This window comes from Chaetura pelagica, unplaced genomic scaffold (genome assembly GCF_000747805.2).
Source record: "Chaetura pelagica isolate M959 unplaced genomic scaffold, ChaPel_1.0 scaffold71, whole genome shotgun sequence".
Lineage (NCBI taxonomy): Eukaryota > Metazoa > Chordata > Aves > Apodiformes > Apodidae > Chaetura > Chaetura pelagica.
In genome coordinates, this window is record NW_009952435.1 from 1799205 (window position 1) to 1822096 (window position 22892).

Consider the following 22892-nt stretch of genomic DNA (forward strand, 5'->3'; position numbering starts at 1 on the left):
TGGAGTGCTCTCATGTATAATTTTGCCTTTACTCCTGTCTGGTACAACTGGAAACATTTTATATTCTGCTGCTTTGAGAAAAGACCACATCTATCTTAATTTTTTAAAAAAACAGCTAAACGAGTAAATGAGTATATTGATTTTAAGCAGCACCAAAGAGCAAACAACAGCCATATAATTTTTTTGCAAAGGCTGGCTGATTTGCTTCCTTGATAACAGGCAGCAGTTTAGACTAATCAAGGAGGTGTTTCTCGTGTTTCTTCAAGTTTTTCCTCATGTCTGTCTGAAGTGTAGACCAGTACAGCCCATTTTTGCAGCTTCTCTATTCATACCTTACCTAGAGAAGGACTGGGACTTTGGCATGGAAGTACAGGGCTTCCTTTGCACTGTCTTAACTTATGTGATTTTAGCCTCTCTCTTTCTCTCTCTTTCTCTGTCTCTTTCCTGATTTGGCTGCTTAGGGACAGACAGGTAATGGAGAAGAAATTGAAAGGGAAAATACAGGGAAAATGTAAATGAAAAGAAGTTATTATAACTGTTATAATGAAGTGCCTTTCATTTAAATATAAGAATGTAACGCTGAAATGAACTTGTGATCCTGAAATGCATTTTTAATGAGTTTCCTTTTTATTTTGCTGCTTCAGTGGCATATTTTAAAGACCCTTTGAAAAAAGCCACATTAAAAACCCCACCAAATGCCACAACATGCAAAATTGGATATTGGTTTATTCCAAAACTGCTGATCAGGAAGAGTGGCTCTTCAACACAAAATGTTGCAGTCACTTTATTTAAATGAGTTTGAATTTGCATTGTGATGTGCCATTCTGATTTAGAAAAAAAAAATTAGATTTTCAGATCAAATTGACCCAGCCAGTGAAGCATTAAGAAACTGGCAGGTTTAGTCTGAAAGCCTCATGTTATATCAAACCTGCAGCCGGTGGAAGTCACAGAGCAGCAGTGAGAAAACAACTTTCTCGCTGAAATCTTTCTCTTGTTACCACACAAGATTTTTTGTTCTCACAGATTTTCTCCTTCTCCCCACAGGAGAACGCCCTTTCCAGTGCAATCAGTGCGGAGCCTCCTTTACACAGAAGGGCAACCTTCTGCGCCACATCAAGTTGCACTCGGGTGAAAAGCCCTTCAAGTGTCACCTCTGTAACTACGCCTGCCGTCGCAGGGATGCCCTCACGGGACACCTGAGGACTCATTCAGGTAAGTGTAGGTGGGGGACCATCCAGGGCCTGCTCCTCACCACACCCACTGAGAAGACAGCGGCATTCATGGCCACCAAGCCTAGGAGATCTTCTCAACCTGGAGAGGCAAGCGGCCCCGTGTCGGGGTTAACCAAGCTGTGAACTTGCTGGAGTGTTTTACCAGCAAATAAGTGACTAAACTTATCTCGCACTCATGATCCTTCACCAGAACTGTTTTTTCACCTATTTCTTGGCTGATTAAAGGTTTCTGTGTTAGGTTTTCATCTTACAAGCCTCATGTGAATAATCCATTTCATGGAACTACAAACATGAATTAAAGCTGAGGAATGTTTTAGGGTTTGGATGGCATTTATCCACATACCGAGATAAAGTAAGGTCTAAATCCAATAGGTTTTAAGCCACAAAGTCTCAAAAACCTCCTGCCTGGTAGTCATTCTCAACTTAAGGAGTGAACACCACCTACAGCATTTAGCAACTCTTATTTGTTGCACCTTACTTTGAAAGAAAGAGGGCGGAGAGGATGGAGATTGTGGGAGAGAAAAAGACAATAATTTTTTTTTAAAAAGAGAACTCCTCTAGAGTTTTTCAGTGTTTTATCTCAAAAGTAATATGGAAATAACTGAACTTTTCCATTACCACAAACCTCTTATTGACAGAAGCCATGGTCACATACCTTCTGTGAAGCAAAACAAATTTAGCACAGTTAAAGTGCCTTCAAAAGCAGCATGTTGTCTCATCTAGTTTCTCAAGCTAATCTGGAAACGCACTTTGTTATTTGGACAGCAGATCTCCAAAACTCATTGCTGGAATTGACACTGGTAACTTTACTTACCAAAATTGGCTTTGGGACCAAGTTCTGGGTAGCAGAAAGGGAGCTTGCAAAAAGACATTTTTGTGTTGCGTGAAATTAAGGAAATGCTTCTCTAGCTCACACATTAAAGAAAAAAAAGATCCACAAGTCCAAAATAATTTCCACTTCTCCTGTTTGGTCTTGGCCCAATTCAGGAAAGCACATCTTTAAAATACTATTTTGCCACCTTCTCCCCTGTTCTTACTGATTTTCATGGTTGCAGAATTTTTAACATTTTTTCTCATATACATGAAATCACACCTAGATGCTTTCGACACACAGGAACCCGTGGCTAAGGAGACAGTACATGAACTACAGACTGATTAATTGCTACAATTGACATGACTACATGATAAAACAAGTCTAATATGGATGTCTGAGTCTGATTTTCACCTGAGAATTTGTAAATAAAAGTCAAAAGCTAATCTGTGTAACCATCTGCAGTTGTGAATTTACATATAAGGTGACAGTTTGCCATGCTAAGACAAAATTCAGCTCCAGAAGTCCATGAAACTGTATTGTGACTGTGAAATTCCTGGAACTACCTACATCTGGATTGGTGTAATACAGAAAAATATTTTGTCATGCCATTTCTCTTGAATTTCCAGAAGCAGAAAACATATGAAATCTACCATTGTCCTAAAGGAGTTGAGCTGATTCTGATTACATCAGACCCAGCTGTGGGCAGGTGTCTCTACTTATACCACGAGTTCCCCTGTTGGCAGTCTCTTAAGGGAGATGAGAACTAAAGCATCTACACTCAGACCTTTGAAGTTGTCTCAGTTTCTAACTTGTGTAGATGTCGTTTTTGAAGATTTAATGTCACAGTTCTTATCTGATGTTAATCATCTGAAATCAGCTTGCAGCACCCACAGAATTGGCCTATTGGTGTAAAGATATGCAACTAGTTTTCCATTAGTGTTTTTTGGTTTGGTTTGGGTTTAGGTTTTTGTTGGGTTTTTTTTGTTGTTTTTTTTAAATTGATGAAATCTGTCTTCAGTTCAGCAGAGCACGCATTTATTTTTGGAGTGAGCTTTTTTTCCTCTTGCTCTTGCCATTATTAATATGATGTTGAATAACTCGTCTGTATCTCTCAATTATTTGTGTTTTCTTCAGTTGGCAAACCCCATAAGTGTGGATACTGTGGTCGCAGCTATAAGCAGCGCAGCTCTTTGGAAGAACATAAAGAACGCTGTCATAACTACCTGCAAACCATGAATATCTCAACCAGCCTTTATTCAGGTAATAAACGTGCCTGTTTGGGGGTTAATATTGTCCTGTCACGTGTGCAGAGAAAGGGATGCAAAAGGAATAGTAGCATTTGTGGCAACTTTTGCTCTGTGGAGGCACACACACACAGCCCAACAATATGATATTGCATCTGGATTTGTTCTAGATTTGATAAATATTTGACCATTGTCTCGTTTAGCTCAAACAGAAAGCCAAAGTGAAGCTCAGTCATGCAGCAAAACACTAGCCAGACCTGGAAAATTTCTGTTCACCATATCAAGACAGCATGACTACATCATGTCACTACCTTTCCCTTTTTCTTGGAATCCTATATCACAGTGCTCTTGGTGATGTATACTTGATAAAGACTTAATATCAGTGCTCTGATAGGGCTGCAGAATCTTCTGCATTACACATCTCTGGCTCTTCCTAGGCACAGCTTAAGGCTTGTACTTGTCTGCCAGAACCAACTCATCTAGCAAGGTCTTTGATCTCACTCTTCCAAGCAAGAGGACATGAAGCCAGAGGCATTTAGTTTAGCCAGTTTGACTGACACAGTCCAGAAAGGCTAATAATTTGCTGACAGCCTTCTTCCCAACCCCCACCTCCTTTAAAAATGGGAGGGAAGTGAGGAGCTGTTGTGCTTCTGTGAGAGTATGGTTTTATGTTGAAGATAAAGAACATCAAATCTAAACCTATCCCCACAAATAGAGCAAGCATAGTGGCATTTGGATTTTTTTTCTTTAACAAAGATCCTAAAGATATAAAATACTTTTCTGTGTGCAGTTTTAGATAGAGAATATAAGAACCAACTTCTGTGGTGGAGTTTAATCCCATCCAGTAAGTTACCTTGCTTGCATACCATTTTGATCTTGTTAGTGTATGTTATTTGGTTTGTCAAAGGACAAAAATGGAAGGTTCTCTTTGACCTATTTACAGTAATGCCTCATGTAATATTTTCTATCTGGACAGAACCAGAATATGTTTTTACATGATATCAAATAATGTAAAGTATATGCACATAATAATAGCAATGAATGCAGCTGAGATGTTTCTGGCAGGCAACATGTTAGAGCAGCGCCTCTCCTAATTTCATTGGGGGCTGGAGAATGTATAAAAAGAAAAGCTCAATGTAATATAGAGTAGGCAGCAATAGTTATTCCTCAAAGAGATGAAAGGATTTAAAAGCAAATACTCTGTCTTGGGATTTCAGTGTCTGGCACATGGATTTGAATGCCTGCATGCAGAACATGAAAATCTGTGTGAATCAGTAACTGAACTACTACTGAAGTCTTATTAAGCAAAAATGTCCAGATGACACTGGTGTCAGGAATCATAAACTTCAATAAGATATAATACAATTTTACAGATGGGCCTTTGTTTATAGCAAATCATGACTGGAGCGTTTACACTACCTGAGGATTGAATATCTAATATCTCTTTAAAACTTGGGGAATTTGTGAATGCTCTGGAAAAATTACTTCTTACTTGCATATACTGAAGTATCATATAAATCGATATTTGATACAATAGCAGTGCTTTTGCAAATGAAAAAAAAAAAAAAATTAGAGGATTAGCTCTGGGGCTACGACCTTGTAGCCAGCCAAAGACTTCACTCTTTAAAAAAATGTAGTGTTCAGTTAATAAATGTATTGTTTATATTTCTAAAAACTGAAACTTTCCTGCATTCTTCCTAGTGTTTTGCACTCTAATCTATTCTACTTCACTGCAAACATACCATTTTGCCATGTTTACATTATTTCCCTTATAAACTCAAAGATTAAAGTGTACAATTTAACAGCTGAGAATGAGTGGGTGTCCTGGAATTTTTAGTGCATTCTACATTATATCTAGAAAAACAAGTAGCTACATTGCCACTGTTCTTACAAAGTTTTAAAGCATGATATGGAGCTATTAGAGCTGTAATTCAGGCCTCTCCTTTTTTTTGTCCTGACTCAAAAAAGCTGGGACAAAAATCTACCATAGAGCATCTCATTTGACATTCTGCTACAGCAGAATTGCTTTTTACTGCATTTGGAAAATACCTGTGTGGTATACATAGAAAAAAATGTAATTTGAAAGGACCTAAAATGGTAGAAGAAATAATTCTTTAAAGGGTCAATTGCAAATCTCCAAGCATTTCTGGATTTTCATTTGGAAAGATGTGCTTACTTATTTATTTATTTGGTTCACAGACACCAAATTGCAAAAAAATTGTTAATCCAGCTGATATCAAATTTCAGGGAGGTACAGTTGCAAAGACTGGAAATTAGTATATAATTCAATTTTTCAATTTTTTTAAGTAGCAGTTTTAAAAGTGTGAAAGTTTGGAAGTTGAATACATATCTTACCCACTCTTCAATTGACTAGAAATCAAATCTTACATCCCAAATAGATTTTTCTTGGTCATTTAACTTTTAACTAAAAATCCAATCTTTTGTTTCCCTGTTGAACAGGCTGCTTTAAAACATTCTCTGTAAGTCTTGTCTTAAAGTGGTACCTGGAAGCCTTAGCCAGCACAAGAGGCTGGCATGTGCTTGTTCAGTGATGACTAGGTACCATCAATGTTGTTTGCTCTTCTGCACCTTCATTTCCAAATTCTGCTCCTATATTCATTGATCACTATTTTTTGTGTCTCGTGGGGCTGGGGCATAATTCCATGAGGCTCATTCTCAGTGTCATTGTCACTTCAGTACATGCTGCTGCAGCAGGGGTTCAAGAACTGTTTGTATGCTCTTCAGTTTCGTATTGCAGAGTGGTGCAATGTAGGACACTTGACTTGCACCTTCCAGTTATCCGCCAGACCCTGATTACACATCTTGCAGGAGCAATGAAACTTCCACAATCATCCTTTTATGGCACTGCCATATTGCCAAAAAATAATGTTGCATAGGTATGGTGTGTTCTCAACTGTTGAGAAACACCCAGGCACCAGAGTTCTGTGAACCAGTAAATCCAGTGATAAAACAAACTCTCAGGAGGCACAGAAGGCAAAATGTAGCAGAGTGGTGCACCTAGTTGAAATAGCCTGCAGAATCAAAGTCTAAAAAAGAAAATTTTGCTTCTCCCTTTAATAGCAACTCACAAGTTCAGGAAAAAGATTCATATCTTAGCAGCAGGTAAAAGTAAAATTAACCCCTTTCTCTCCTGTATCTGACCTCCCTGGCAAAAAAAAAAAAAAAAAAAAAAAAAAAATCAGTTGTGCTGTGATCTTGCTGCATATCAACTTTCCTTTAGATATCAGAAGTCAGAAATACCATTCCATACACCTTTCATAGTCATTGTTTTAACACTACATTTTCATACATCCCATCTGTCTCTGCAGGAAAGTACTGAAGTAAAATGTAGTGAAAGTGAAATAGTCTCTTTCCTAGAGCATCAAATCTCCTTTCTAATTCTCTAGTGTCTCAGCAGCAGGAGGTTGGAAAACAGGTTTGAGTACTGCAAAGCAGTGTTCCACTATAGATGTGACTTTATAAACTTACATCGTTATTTAAAGTCTACAATTGCATCAAGGAAGTGCAGAAATATTTGTGGGGGGTGGGGAAGGGTGGGGAGAAGTAACTTGCAAATACATCTTCCACAAAAAAAAACCTGCTGAAGAAGCAATGATCATACAGGTGGCTCCTCTGGGAGAGGTGCAGAGGTACAGTTGGGGGGTGACAGTGGGAGGGTGAAAAGACTTTTTGTATGGTGCTCTGTGTCCAGTATAATGTTAGGACCTCATTTATTTGTGGCAATGCAGAGTGGCTGTAGAACAAGGGTGGAGTGATTCCATTATGTACAGGCAGACACCTTGCAGTTGCAATCTCATTTTTGTATCCTAAACGAGGGAAACATGAACATGTACTTAGATTAATCAGCATGAGGGACTTTGTTACCAAGAGTCAGCAGCGTCCTGTGTCTGCAGTGGTGAGCTCCTCCTCCCAGCTGGTTGGGAGCTAAAATACCTTAGCTGAGAAACAATAACCTGAAGACAATAGTTCCATTAAAATGGAACAAGCTTGCCTAACCCTTCTGATGTCATTTGATTTCAGTCTTAAAAGAGGAAACTAACCAGAATGAAATGGCTGAAGACCTGTGCAAGATAGGGTCAGAAAGATCCCTCGTGCTGGATAGACTAGCAAGTAACGTCGCCAAACGTAAGAGCTCTATGCCTCAGAAATTTGTTGGTAAGAGTTAAACGTTTGCTGTCTCCTAAAAAAATAAAACAAACAAACAAAAAACCAAAACAAAATACCTCACAGGATTTTTACTTTTGCTTTATGATTTTATTTGTTTTACTAAATTAGCAATATCTATCTCTATAAAAGCAGATGTGTTGAGGAAAAAGAGAAAGACCAAAACTTCTCCAGCATACATTTTTGCATGTTTGATTTTCCACATCTGGAGATTAATTTTAAGTCTTTTTCGTGTCTTTTTCTAATGCTTGTCAACCAGATCATTTCAAGATCTGGACAGGCTCTTGAAGTTGCCTTAAGAACCTGAAAATAGGAACAGAAGTTTCCTATTGGGAAAGCATTTGACTACTCTTTCAGGGTTATTTTATTAACAACTTCTTGGATGACATCCAGATCTGGATATCTTGGTGACTGTGAAGACTCGTGTGAATAGTTAAGCATAGGCTCAATAAATATTCTTCACCCCTTCATAAAGTGTGTATACTTTTACAGCCTGAAATGAATCATGGAAAAAAATAAACCTACATCTGAGAATAAAACTTAAATGAGAAGGTCTTTGAGTACATTCTATAAATTATGCAAAATTATGCTTCATACTCATTTGCACCTAATAGTTTTTGTCTTAACAATGAAAAAATGGAGGCTGCAACTATTAAAATGGAGGCTACCCCTACAAAAATGGAGGCTACACCTGTATTATTCTGTTTGGTAAGCCTGTACCAAGTAGTGGTTGTATCAGTTTTGTAATAGTGAGACCCACAAGCAATATTTTGTCAGCCATGTAGAGTTAGTCTTAAATTAATAAAAACATGAGAAATAGAGGACAGCTTATATCCCTACCTAGTTAGATTCTTCTATAATTCTCTGCACATTCATTTATAATATTCTCTAGGAGACAACCAGAGAAAACTGAATTCCTTGGAAAAAAAAATATTTAAAAAACAGAAACATTAGGAAGGTCTTCAGTCAAAAGTCAAGGCAAAAAAAGGCCAGGTTATGGGACAGAAATTCAAAAAACACCTTCTTCAATGAGGACAAAAAGGTGAAAGGAAAGTTAGTATTTCTGAGACAAGGAAAGGAGAATCTCAGATACATCAGGAGGTGTAGCAATAGGTATGAGATTAAATTCAAGATTGTCTTCGAGTCCAAAGGCAACAATTCCAGGAGGCAAAGATAAGAAATATGCTTATAAAAAGACAAAAGTTGTAGTAGAGGTAGTTACCAAAAATATATCAACTGTGTGATGCAAACCATATTCATTTAGACACTCTTGTAACTGATTCCATTAGGCAAAGTACTAATTCTCTGAAAGCTCCAGGAAGAACAGAAGTATTAAAATTTAAAAGGTACTAGCAAGTATCCTATATGTAATATATCTGTGGGTGTGGACTACCTTTTTCTCTCTCCTTTTCTCTCTTCACTCTGGGAAACAGTAAAGACAGCCAGTTTAACTATGAGTTTTAGGAGGGAGAAGTTCCCTGTCAGTTAGTTATTCAGAGTGCAGTGTAGGAAGAAAACCTACTGACAGCAGATACTTATGGCAATTGTCTAACCTTCAAAAGGACAAACTTTTCTGACAAGAAAATACCCCCAAATCCTTTCCTTTCCAATCTTCACCTGCTGCTTCATGTAATAGGTACATTCCTGATTAACACAAGGTTGGACTGGCTGATCAGGAGAGCTTTTGGGTAATAAAACATGTTTATTGCTGTAAATTACCGTGTCGTCCCAATCGCCGTGCTGAATTTCAGGGAGAAGGAGTAAATGGTATCCTTCACATAAAGGGAAATACTGTCTGCTGCTTCACTACTTTTTCTCAAGCCTAAATTCATTATCTTTCAAAAGTGAGATTGTTCACCAAATTAAGCCAGTTACCTGTAAAATTATCTCTGTATTCCAAACTGGAATATCTCCCAGACCCAAAAGCAGAACTGGGCCATCCAAACCAGACAGTGAGAACTTCAGACAAGGTTGACATGTTTATCATGTTAAAACAATAGGCAGCTAAGAAAAGTGAGGGTTTAAAAACCAAACAAAACAAAAACAAAACATACAAACAAACAAACAAAAAAGTGTCCACATGCACTGAGAGCATTTTTACTACTTAGGTACCTGCTGCAGAACCCTGAGCTGTGCAAAGCTTGAAGTGCATCACACCATTAGCAGTTTAATTTACTTATGCTCTAATACCCACAGAAATGAGCTATTATTTTTAATGAGTGTAAGTATTACCTGCATTGCCCAGATATAGAAATATTACCTGCCTACCTCAAGTTTGTGTCTGTTTCAGATAGTCTGCTTGGAAACAAATTTTTCCTATGAGTACTGGATCTTCTCAGTCCAACTAACAACCAATTATGCTGCATAAAGCAAATACTACCCAAGAAATGGCTAAAAAAATCATGCCTTCTGGAATTTTGTGTCTAATGAAGACCAGACCCAGTTTTCAGTGGTAACATGGAATACAGTGCCCATGGAATACGAATTATTTTGTCCTCATTTTTTTTCCCCTTGAGTGAAGGGTATATATATATATTCATTTTAGGAGACTTTTTTGGTACTTAATTTAAGAGTCTTTCACAACGTCTATTTTGAATCTTAAGCTTCAAAGAAAACTATAGGATTAGAAGAAGTAAATCTGGAAGAAAAATAATGCATCCCAGTAGAGAGGTGCTCAAATGGGCAGACTAACAGGGAAAGGAAACAAGAGGAAGCAGAAGCTTGTGCAGCACAGCTAGAAGGTGTCTCTACCCATACCCTACATCCCTTATAGGAACTTACGCAATGCTCAAAGTGCTGCTTTCTCTGCTTGCAGAACATGGTCACACCAGTGTGAAACCTTATCTTGTGGGAAATGCAGACTGCAAGACTTTCTACATTTTAGCCCAATCATTGCAATAGTGTCATGCTAGAAGTTCTTTGGGCTCTTCATTGACTTTGAACAGTCAGTCTGGGTAATTGTTGATAAAGTGAAGGTCTTCTGGTAGAATTTCCATGCTCCTAATAGCATTTCTTTTCTACAAATTAGGACTTTTCAAGGCCTTCCAGCAAATGTCGTGTTGATAAGGAAACAGTGACAGCACCTCACAGAGATGTTTGTGGCTTTCAATGAACTTCTCAGATCTGCAGAGCTAGAAAATCCATCCCCAGTGTAAACAATATGCTATCAGTAGACCCTAGGAACCTGTGGGATTTTTTTACCCCTTTGCATTTGCACAAATTTATTAGGGGTCTGATAATAACACTGATGGTTTACACTGTTTGAGAAGATCCTTCAGGTTCATAAAACCACTATCTGTGCATTTGAATAGTTTCTCCCACTCCTAACTTTTACCTTCTATGTTTTCCTTAGTCCAATCTGTCCAGAAATTTTTAGAAACTGTAGTGAAACTTAGTGCTCAATACTAGGGTATCCAGCTACAGTTACGGTAGAGTTACGGTAGAGTTGTGCAGTCTGATTTTTTAAAAATTGAGTCCCCCCCTCTACTTTTGGCATCCCAAATCAAAGTTGAAGTTACAAGTAAAAGTCATCTGGCTCTACATAAGGCTTTTTACCTTATAGGAAAAATATATTCCAATTACAAATGCACTTAATTTTTTTCCATGGCTCTTCACTGATAACTTTTTGACATAACATTCCTAGGTACATGAGTAGCTTCTGGCAAGGTGTCTAACATGGCTTATTTAAAAAACAAGGGGGGTGGGGGGGCAATATGACAATTTTATTTATTTATTCTCCAAAATTACATATGATCACATTGCCAGTGTGGGTTATTTGTAAGAAACTGAAGATCTACAACTAAAGGAAGCAATTTCCAGTCTGAAGTTGTAATTTTCCAGGAAAAAATATTGATAATGTGCTTCATGCTCTGAGACATGAAGGTAATGTTCACAGTAACTGTGCTGGTACACTGTCCTCGCTAACCACAAAGACATGTCTCAGCTCACTGTAGGAGAGATGAGGAAATCCAGTCAGAAAGTAGAGAGAGAATAAACCACTCAATCTAGAGCTTCCATGAGTCCCCATGTAGTTATTGCCAGAATCTGTTTTCACCCATTTGCTTTTCCAAAGACCTCAAATTATTTTACAGGTTAAAAAAAAAATACACCAACTAACTTTTTTTCTGACCACCTATATTAGGGAAGTATGAATAACTCATGTGAATTTCAGAGGTGGATTTGATCAGCTCTTATCTTCCATGCTGCTGTTTTCTTAATCCATGCTGTTTGGATCCTTAGTTATATAGAAATCAATCCTCTAATTCCCATCTGTTTTTCTCTGCAGGTGAGAAATGTCTGTCTGATCTTCCATATGATGCCACCACCAACTATGAGAAGGAGAATGAGATCATGCAGACACATGTTATAGACCAGGCCATCAATAATGCCATCAGTTACCTGGGAGCAGAGTCCTTGCGTCCCCTTGTCCAAACACCACCAGGAGCTTCTGAGGTGGTGCCTGTCATCAGCCCCATGTACCAGCTCCACAAACCTCTCGGGGACAGTCAGGCTCGCTCCAACCATACAGCTCAGGACACCGCAGTGGAAAACTTGTTGCTGCTTTCCAAAGCCAAATCTGTCTCCTCTGAACGGGATGCCTCTCCCAGCAACAGCTGCCAAGATTCAACAGATACAGAGAGCAATAACGAGGAACGCAGCGGTTTAATTTACCTGACAAACCACATAGGTCCTCATGCAAGAAATGGCATCTCTATAAAAGAAGAAAGCAGGCAGTATGATGTCTTGAGGGCAGGTACTGACAATTCCCAGGATGCTTTCAAAGTGATCAGCAGCAGTGGGGAGCAAGTTAAAGTTTACAAGTGCGAACACTGTCGAGTCCTTTTCTTGGATCACGTGATGTATACGATCCACATGGGCTGCCACGGGTTCCGCGATCCGTTTGAATGCAACATGTGTGGCTACCACAGCCAGGACAGGTACGAATTCTCTTCCCACATAACTCGAGGGGAGCACCGTTTCCACATGAGTTAAAACTCCTCCTCAACAGCTGTGTTACTGGAGCTGCATGAGCCACGACGGCAACAAAGCACAAGTCAACTGGACAGTAAAAGTAACGAGAGAATCAAAAGTTCAGATATCTCCCACAAGAAAAAAGATTTTCCTTTTGGTAGCACGCGTTGCAACTCAGTTTTGTAAAATGCCTACTGAAGTTTTTACTGAAAATGTTTGATCACAAAAAAAACCCTTTAGTAATATAAGTAGGAGCTTTTGTAGTCATGTAGCTGAAAGCCCTTCCCTTAACTGATGCTTCTTGCAAACCTCCCTTGCCAAAACTGTTAACCATGCGCAGGATGCACCATGCGGACGAGGACAGGACAGGCAGGAGTGGCCAAGCTTTCTCTCTTAACACCCTGAGCACAGAGCTCTAGCACCAGATGTGTGTTTTTTTGACTTCCTGGTATTATTTGACTCCTTTGGGAAGGTTAAACTCAACAAAAGATGGAAGAGCTCATCTCAGATGACTTCACACATAGCTGAGGGTGGGATGGGACCCCTCAGCCAGAGGGTCCTGAATTGCTTTGATGGTAAAATTAGAACATTTCCATCTGCAAGGGTGCTGCTTGTATTGACATCACAGCACGCCTTGCTTGTGTCACTAGGCAGGTGAGCAGGCACATTAAAGATAGAAGAAACACCCTTGTAAGATACTCTGTGAAGTACAAATTGCATTTAATGTATAGAAAAAGGGTATTGTTGGCTCTTCTTTTAATAAATGTTTTTTCTCCCTATCCAATAAACCACCACTTTTTGTTAAGCAACCCCTCCTCTCTCTGCATAAACAAGTTACAATATATTTAATTTTTCTTTCTTTGTGTGATGTACAGTTGAGAAAAGCACTAGATAGAAATATGTGAGAAACATCTCCTTGTGCACATTTTTCATCTTTTTAAATTGCTCAGAAAATATCCAAATGTCTTCTTCTTACATATGAAAAAAAATCCCATTTTGCTTACACAGAAGATGTCATATTGTAGATTGTGTGGCTCTACTCATCAGTGTTGCACTTAATTATTTTTGAAGCACTGAGCTGGATTAAACCAGCCAGTCAAAATTTGTCGCCATCATTTCACCATGTGCTTTAAGTTACTTCTATTTCACTGGAACTAATCTTAAGTCTTTTAAAAATGGTGTTTTGCTGGATGGAGACCAGAGACTGCAGCACTTTGCAAAATGCAGTAAAATCCAACAAGAGCTTACTCCATGGTGCTGCACATACTGTAATTTCAGCTAGAATAAGAACTTTTATGATGAATAGTTTTTAACCTTAAACACAGTTGATATTAAAAACAAACAAACAAACAAAAATCATTTAAAAATTTCTTCTTCTTAACTTCCTCTTCCAAACAGTTCATTCCTCTCCCTGAACACCCTCATACTTTAAGATTGGGCAAAAAAGAAATTTTTGCAGCTGCATAAAAATCTATCATCAGCACTGCAATACTTCCTGGGCAACATTCTTAAAAAAACCCCATCTTATTAATGTATAAATACTTCCAGTCTGCATAATACATGGATATTATCCAATAAACACAATCATACAACAAACAAGACTGACAGTCTTGTCGTCCAGTTACACAGTCTCCACTCACAAGTGCATGCAAGCACATGTAGATTTCGTAAAAGAAATTAAATGGAACCATGAACTCTTGTACCAAGGCCAGTTTGGCCTGATAGATGTAGCTATATTTGTCACACATTTCCTACATTTACGTACTGTTATTATAGGCAGGCAGAGTTTCTTCTGCTTTCACTTTTGCAGGTGTAAGTCAGGAGCAACAACACTGAAGTTAAGAGGAAAGATACTGATGAAATAACAAATTAGAAATACATGCTTTTACAATCTCATATCTTACCATTTTGTGCCAACAGTAAGACACTCCATATGACACATGTGCATATACCCACAACAGTGAAAACCAATTACTAGGACATGTTAGCCAGGCCAGTACAAACCTGTACTAGGCCGGTGACCCCTCAAAAAAGCAGTTCTGCAAAATACAGACCCAAAAGCAACCCTTCTACTCCCATACTATAACAGTTGGCTTAAGAGACATTGTTGCTTGTTACCTTCCAGCTTGAAACACTGTGCTGAGGGCGGGCACAAAGAACCATCAGCCGCTTTCATGCTCCAACTCCGATTGTGTCATCAATGCCAGCTACACACAGCTTCAAGACAGACTGCACCTGACAGGGAGAGTAATACTGGAGCCTTCTGTCTTGGTTGGGAATACTCTTCATTGACTGGATGGGAGGCCCCAAAGAGTTGTGGTGAATGGAGTTTAATCCAGCTGGTGGCTGGTCACAAGTGGTGTTCCCCATGGGTCAGTGTTCGGGCCAGTTCTCTTCAATATCTTTGCAGTGATCTGGATGAGGGAATCAAGTGCACCCTCAATAAGTTTGCAGATGACAGTAAGTTGGGAGGGAGTGTTGATCTGCCTGAGGGCAGGAAGGCTCTGCAGAGGGACCTGGACAGGCTGGATCAATGGGCTGAGGCCAGTCGGTGACATTCAACAGACCAAGTGTCAGATCCTACAGTTGGGTCAAAACAACCCCAGGCAACGCTACAGGCTTGGGGAAGAGTAGCTGGAAAGCTGTCCAGAGGAAAAGAACCTGTGGCTGCTGGTGGACAGCCAGTTGAATAGGAGCCACCAGTTTGCTCAAGTGGCCAAGAAGGCCAGCAGCATCCTGGCTTGTATCAGAAATGGTGTGGCCAGCAGGAGTAGGGAAGCGATTGTACCGATGTACTCGGCACTGGTGAGGCTGCACCTCAAGTACTGTGTTCAGTTTTGGGCCCCTCACTACAAAAAGGACATTGAAGTGCTGGAGTCCAGAAAAGGGCAACAGAGCTGATGAAAGGTCTGGAGAACAGGTTTTTCAGGGAGCCTCTGAGGGAACTGGGGTTGTTTAGCCTAGAGAAAAGGAGGCTAAGGGGAGACATTATTGCAACTACCCAAAAAGAGGTTGCAGTGAGATGGGGAGTTGGTCTCTATTCCCATGTATTAAGCAATAGAATAAGAGGAAATGGTCTCAAGTCATGCCAGGAGAGGTTTAGAATGGATATTAGAAAAAATGTCTTCACTGAAAGGGTTATCAAACATTCAAACAGGCTGCCAAGGGAAGTGGTTGAGTCACCAATCCTGGAGGCATTTAAAAGATGTGTAGATGTGGTGCTTGGGGACACAGTTTAGTGGTGGAATTGCCAGTGCTAAGTTAACAGTTGGACCTGATGATCTTAAAGGTCTTTTCCAATCAAAACAATTCTATGATTTTGATGAAGAATGATCTGAAGAGGACCCTTAATGGTGGAGCTTACAGTGATGAGTTTCCTTTTTTTATTATTATCTTTTTTTAAGTAGATATGAGTTCATATTTTCACAGTTGATATTCTTATCCCTTTCCACTTTACCAAGAAGGGACAAAGTAATTTCCCAGCCCTGCCGCAATGACCTGTGTGAAGTCAGGTGCTAACTGCACAAAACCATTCTGCTTTTATTGCTTTTACACCTTTTCCTACTTCTTTTGGATTTAGGCCACTATATGCCCCATGCCATAATTTTTTTAACCCTTCATTTTAAGTCAGCACAAGCTGTAAAGGGGAGGGGGACAGAAGCTTACTCAGGTGGTTTTGTTTCTTTGCTTTTACTAAAATCCAACGCAAATTAAGCCACGTTCATTAACTGTGTAAACAAGCACAGCTCCAGTAGAGTTTAAGACTTCCTTGAACGTTGCTTTTTTAGTATGATTTCTCTGCCTTTGCACCATCTCCATGCACACCTGCCCCTGTATGTGTTTCTGTGTCACTTTTCTTGTCGACATGCACATGCCCTGTCTGTATTTGTGGGTATCCTTAATATTTTATATGCATATGCAATGTTTATATATATCTAAAATGGTTCACATGACATGATGATGTACTGTCAGTCAGAGTGGTTTTGTTTCCTGGGTCTGGAGTTTTCTTATTTATTCTATACCAGAATATATTGATGTTGTATATTAACTGCACAGTAGCATAAGTAAGTATATTAAAACATAGTTTATCAGAGGGCATAGTCAGAAGCAAAGAGCATTCTCTGTTCACAAAAGCACTTTTGCAAGTTTGCCTTTTTTCAGTGTTTTTCTCTTTTTTGCACAAAATCATCTTCAATTTGTTCAGAAACATGGGTCTCAATAACTTTATTTATGATAAAATGCAAGGATAGTGTGGAACTAGGGTGTTGTGTGTGTGTACAATGAAACAAACTGTGCCCTCACAAAAATAGTTTAGTCTCCCTTTTTTTCTTTTTTTCTTTTTTTTACTATGGTGCAATAACTTGATATGGTTTAGCTGAGCCCTAAAACGAGCAAATATGACGAATGGCTGTAAGTTTATATCTGTTTCTCAAAAGTAAAAACTGCTTCCCAGCCCTTCCCCAGACACTGCCTTTTCTAATAGAAAAGTTGTATTTTGCCTTTTTTTTTTTTTGCTATGCTTTTATATTGTAACTTCAATTTTCTTTGAGAACACTGTATTTAAAAAAAAAAAGCAAACAAACAAGCAAATGCCATAAAAATTGGAAATGTTATTAAATTATGTCTGAAAAGAGAGATGTATCTTTTTAAGACAAGGGAACGTGGTAAAAAAAACCAAAAACACAACAAAAAAAACAAAAAAACCCAAACCAAACCAAAAAAAAACCAACAAACAAACAACAAACCCGAATGTCAGAACATTTCTGTCATTCTCCAAGTGGGTGAAGAAGTCATTCAGTACAGAGGGAGGCCCTGTGTGTGTAGGGGGGTGTTGGGGTGGGCAATGTATGGTGAGATGCAGGTGGGCAGCCTGGCGGGCAGCAGGGGAGCGCTGAGCATCGCGCGGCCTCAGCCTCTGCTGCCACACCCAGAGCCCACGGCACGGTAAGTTCATCCTTGCTGTCCTCACAACCCAGCTTCTGTGGCCAAAAAAGAGCCACGCTGTGTCAGTCACCCTGCACCCACCAACAAAACCAAGCAGCCTTGCTAAGTCAGCTGAAAATCAAGACATGAATTGGCTGCCCCCTGTTCAGAGTGTCCCTGGCCACAAAGCTCGCACAGCTCCTTTGAGAAGGTGAATTAGAGAAAGTCACTTCCTTTCCAGGTCTCTCCTCTCGCCCTTCCCTCCCACCAGCCAGCCAAAGTTATTACAGAACACAATTACTTCTGCATGTAGAGTCATGGTAATTCAAAATAAAACACTGAGAAATTATTTCTATTTGCCATAACAAAGGTGATTTCTCGGTAGGCGTCCCCATTTCCTTCAGATTCCAGCACAGTAAATTTCACATCACATATTTAATGCAAACAAGAACCACTGGTTTGCTTAGAAAAAAAACATTGCTTATGAAGTTTTAGAAATATTTTTTATTATTTGTAAAACTCTATTATTATGAACAACATGAGATTTAAAAAAACCCCACCAACTCTAATTTTATTACAATTAATTCTTTTACAGGTTCCTAAAATCTATAGATTTTGCTTAAATTACTGATACGGTTTCATCATAAACTATGACTACTTTTCTATAGGAAGGAACCTTTTAATGTCCTAATTCTTTTGTTTACCCACATAGCTAGTTCTCAGTAACTAAATTAACTACAAATTCCTGTTTCAGGGGGTGACTTTTCTGCCAAGTAAACATAGTCTGTTAAATACTAAACAAAAATAGACCAAATATAACATTCTCAATCAATGTTATTAAATTCTTGACCTAAAGTAGAGGTGACCACAGATTTAAATGCAAGTTTGTGTACCTAAAAATCTATTCTGGATCTAATCTTCCAGATTAGATCTAAATCTAATCTAATCTAAATCTAATCTTCCACTTTTCAAAGACTTGCTTAAAATCATCATACTGATATTTATTCCTACTCCAATAGCTTGATTAAATTGTAGAAACTCTTGTAGGTGCCACAAGACAAGTTGTTTCACAGACATAAACGACGACTACCAGGGATGAGTATTTTCAGCCTGGAGTCCCTCAACAGACTTCCCAATCCATATACAAGCAAGTAAACATCAAAACAGAATTAAGATGTGCCCAGCAACCAACATTTTCTAGTCAGGCTTTGAAATCAAGAAATACGCTAAAACACACAAGATTCTTTAGCAGATTTCAAAAATGAGAACTTGCAGCCAGACCTGGAGCACGCAAATCTGATAACATTGCAGTTTCCTTTTATTTGGGGGGTGGAGTGGACAGTTCTAGGGGGCTGGAGTGAAATAATTCAACATCTTATTTGAAGAAGAGAAGTTAGAAACGCTCCTGACTTTGCCAGCACACGGAGGATATTGCACAGGTTTTGTCAGCTGGTGAGATGGTGAAAAATAAAGGACAAGCTTTCATTGAAAGCTTCGAGTTTCAGCAGCAATAGCAACAATTTGAAAGCTGAAAATGTTGCAACTGGAAAATCAAAATGTTTGGTTTCTGAAAAAACTGCTTCTGCCTGTCTTGTGGACCTAATTCTCTGCTACGGGCCAGGCAGGTTGTGTCCACCTTGTGGAATGCAGTCAGCTTCTTGTCTGGAAGGAAAACGGTACAGGAGAATAAACTCTGGTTCAAATGCATTATGAAAGACAAAAATCCCTCAGGCTTGGCCTATGGAAAGTGACAGAAGTCTTAATCTTAACAGAAGATTCATTATCCTGGTTTCCCAATTTTAATTTCTGATGCATCTTTTTTTTTTTTTCCTGGCTACACAGATTTTGAATTTTCAGGGCTGCCAAACATGCAATTCTCTGTCACTGGCAGCTGCAGACATGCAGCACCTCTGAAATCCTGCCATAATTGCCAGAAGATGGGTTTTCAGAAAACAGGAAGGCCAAAAATGTGCAGAGTTTGGCTGAAAATGGGATAGAGGAGAGTAAGAAATCCACAGCTGGGCTTCAGACAGCTTTCATCACATTTGAACAAGAAAAAGGGTGCAAGCGAACGTGGCTGAAGCCCTGCTCTTGCTAAATGAGCAGATCCCTGTTAACTGCAGGGAGCCTTTGGCTGCATTAGGCATGAAAACTCTTCTGGTTTGTGTTTCTTTTTATTTAGGGTAAGGTCTCACTGCTTTAAAGCCTGGCCCAAGACATGGAACAATTCCTGGTTTTATCTGTCCCGACCACACATACAAAACATGTGAGTGACAGAAGGCAGCTGCTGCTGCTGCTGCTGGTGGCTGCAAATCACACAAACCAACGCCTTCCTGTCCCTTGGGAGAGAAGTGAAGGTTCTGGTTTATAAGCAGTTAGAGAAGAAAAAAAAAAGAAGAAAAAAAATTAAAAAAATCTACACCTTGCAGCAGACAGTGAGCCTGGGGCTGGCAGGGTGAGGAAGTTAATCAGCACCGAGCAGGCTGTTCGGGATGAGGCCAAACAGATGGCTCGTCTCTGAAACGGCAAAACGGGAAGCAGATGTGGCCACCGCTTCTCCCCATGCATAACTGGGAACCAGCCGGTTGGTGAGGAAATTTGCATAACAAGGATAATTTGGTATCAAAACTGTCCCTAGAAGTGATCTGAATGGATCTGGGCACAGTTGACAGTTTTCACTTCTTGTTTCCCACTCAATGTTCAGCCAGATTAAATTTTAACTTTGAACCTCCTGTTTGCCTGAGGTTGCTCTCAGCTATCTCCTAGGGAAACCTGCGGTGCAGGCAGGGGGGACTCGGCAGGTTTCTGCTGAAGTTTTCAGGGCCAAACCCCTGTTCGGTCCCTGCTCAATCCATTGAAATTTTAGTGACTAATTTCAGTGGGCTCCGATTTTCAATTTGAAGTCCAAACACTTCACTTTCAGTCCTCTGACTGCAAAGCCTCACCATCCCGGCAGGGCCCTTGTACCTGCCAGCACTGCCCAAAAGTCTTTACCAAAAACGCTGGGAAAATAACACTAAGATTGAAGGAGCAGTTTAACACATAGATATGATGTACTACAAGTAAGGGAGGGGTTTATTTTTTCTGTTCCTCCCTATTTTTTTTCAAAGGCAATAGTAATGTCTATTTGACTACAGCTTTTACTTTAATAGTGTTCCTATTGCATTAACAAGGACTAAACATACTGCAACCTTAATATATCACATCCATTAGAGGAAAGATCCAAAAAGCTCTAAACATTAAGGGAGGTTCAAATCTCAGTTCAAACATTCCAATTTTGTTTCACTGATAGTGGTAGTGTACAAAAAAGTACCTTTATCATCTTAGGGAGATTCCTGCATGAATCCATGGGAGAGAGTATGGGCTCATTCTCCACTGTGTTGGAGAAAAAGAAGAGGGAGTAAATACTTCCTCAAAACATAGATTTGCCAGCACTAACAAAAGTATTGTTGTATTAATTTTACTTTTCTTTTTTAGCACAGCAGGCATGCAATTTAGCTCCCCACCTCAGAAGTCCTACTCTGAAACTTTTCATTTTTGCATTGCATCCAGTCACTTAGTTCTAGACTAGTATTATATATAGAATTTTATTTGCATAGTCTAGCAAATGCACATGGGAAATGCACTTAACACACACGTATGTAGGGGGTTTTTTGGACTCATTAAATATTGGTACAAATTAAAATGATTACTTCTGCTTTGGAAACATCTGTCTCGCCATCCCTTTGCAAGAGCAAGCTGGCTGTGCCACAAACCGGTGCTACCAAGGTCTAACGCTGATGTTCTGATAGTAACTGACAGGACAATTTCTACTGCAGTAGTAAGAGTAAACCCGAATAAGTGAAAATAATCAAGGTGCTGAAGAACACAGAGTACTAACAGACCCTGCAGCTCGGGCACGTACAGCTGCTTCTCCCCAGGTCACAACTACACTACACTTAACTGAGCTTTAAACACAGATTGGATCCTGACCAGCAGAAATAACAGACATACAGAAGAAGAAAAGCTAGAGCAGTTTTATGATGACAATGAAATGCACATATTAATAGATGAAGAAGTTTAAAATGAAGCATTTTCAAGTAAAATTTCAAAGCCCAAAGCCAAAGGAGGAGACTATAGGCATTTGCCTGAGTTTCATTAAATAGTTCTGGAGAGCCAAACCATTTGGTTATTGAAGGCAGCGGGCAAATGTAGCAGAAGTGATAGGAAGACCAGAAGGGAAATGAAGGGTGATAAAAGATTGGGTGGAAAAATTAAGACATCAAGTTCAGCAGTGAAGAAATTATGCTCTACCCTAAGAGTTATTACTACAGAATTAAAAAAGCCAAAAGCAGTAGATTTCAGGGAAAAAAAAATAAAATACTCTGCTATTCTTAATATCTGCATGGCTTTTACAGTAAGGGTTGGCCACTGCTCTTGATTCTCCTTCAACCTAAAATAAATTTGTGAACTAAAACTATTCTTGTTTGGATTTTAGAACTTCCCCCCACCCCACCAAATCCAGACAGCCAGTGCAGGTGTTCTTGCTATACATTCATACTTCCTTTTTTCTTCACTACCTGACAAAGCAGAGAACCACATAGTGTAAATCTTTTTTAACAATTCCTTTCATGTTTTCATTAACGTTAACAAACATTCTCTTTTCTTAATAACCCAGTATCCAGAGACACACAGTTCTGGAGAATATCCATTTTTTGTTTCAAATACAGGAGGTGTGTAGCTCTGTCGACTTCAGGGAGCGTGTGTGGGGGTAAAATTACAGTAAGTAGGAATTACTCTGAACCAAAAAGGAATACAATTTCATTCTAGTTTCCAAAATCCAAGATACCATTTTGGAAAAGCTGGTAAACAGCAGCACTACTGTGAAACTACTACATCCTTCCCCCTTCCCTGAAAGGGAAATTGTAGCACAAAAAAAAGCTTAAATTCTTTACTTAAGATCATGCAATGAGTTTTTTACACAATCAGGATTAGTGGCCAGGTCTTTTAACACGTGCTTATTCTCCAGCCACAGACTAGGCTTCCTCTTCAGTGGGTACTAAATCCAGAAATCCCTATTTGCAGTCCCTTGCACTAACTCCTAAGAGCTGTAAATAGGCCACAGTCCAAATAATTCAGGCTTTAGAACACATCAAAGTGTGTGTGTGCTCTATGTGTATACACTATAGGTGCATCTAATTAAAAATATTAAATAACTTATATACTTTTAATAAACAGCTGCAAGTTTTCCTTCCACTGCTTTGTTATTGAAAACATCTTGTTACATAAATTTACAGGCTATTTTGACCAAACATATAAAGACACAATCCTTTCCAGGATCAGTTATTGAAATTAAACAGCTTTTGCTTTTGCGAATGTGTTAAAATTACATGTAAAAGAGGAAAACTGTACTGAGAGAGGGGCTCTCTGCCTGACGTGTGGCACTGTGGGCTCTTTCTCAGTTTTCCTTTGGACACATCATGAGCTGCTCAAATAACAGTTTTATCATGACCAGCTGATTTAGCAAATTGGGATGCTTTCCTA

At 39.2% G+C, this 22892-nt stretch overlaps 1 protein-coding gene across 14 annotated transcripts in view; it reads left to right on the top strand.

Moving 5' to 3' along the window:
* The window catches only part of IKZF1 (IKAROS family zinc finger 1 (Ikaros)), a 58000-nt gene extending 45427 nt beyond the window's left edge, over positions 1–12573 (top strand). For 2 of the 14 annotated variants that reach the window (XM_010008328.1, XM_010008330.1), the window contains 4 exons: positions 1045–1212; positions 3181–3306; positions 7332–7466; positions 11761–12573. In XM_010008328.1, the coding sequence (XP_010006630.1) occupies positions 1045–1212; positions 3181–3306; positions 7332–7466; positions 11761–12467 (1136 nt within the window). In that variant the 3' untranslated portion in view covers positions 12468–12573. Of the gene's footprint in view, positions 1–1044; positions 1213–1549; positions 1551–3180; positions 3307–7331; positions 7467–11760 lie in introns of all 14 variants that reach the window. The other 12 variants (XM_010008329.1, XM_010008333.1, XM_010008336.1 and 9 more) reach the window with 10 other exon arrangements.
* Positions 12574–22892: the final 10319 nt, after the last annotated feature.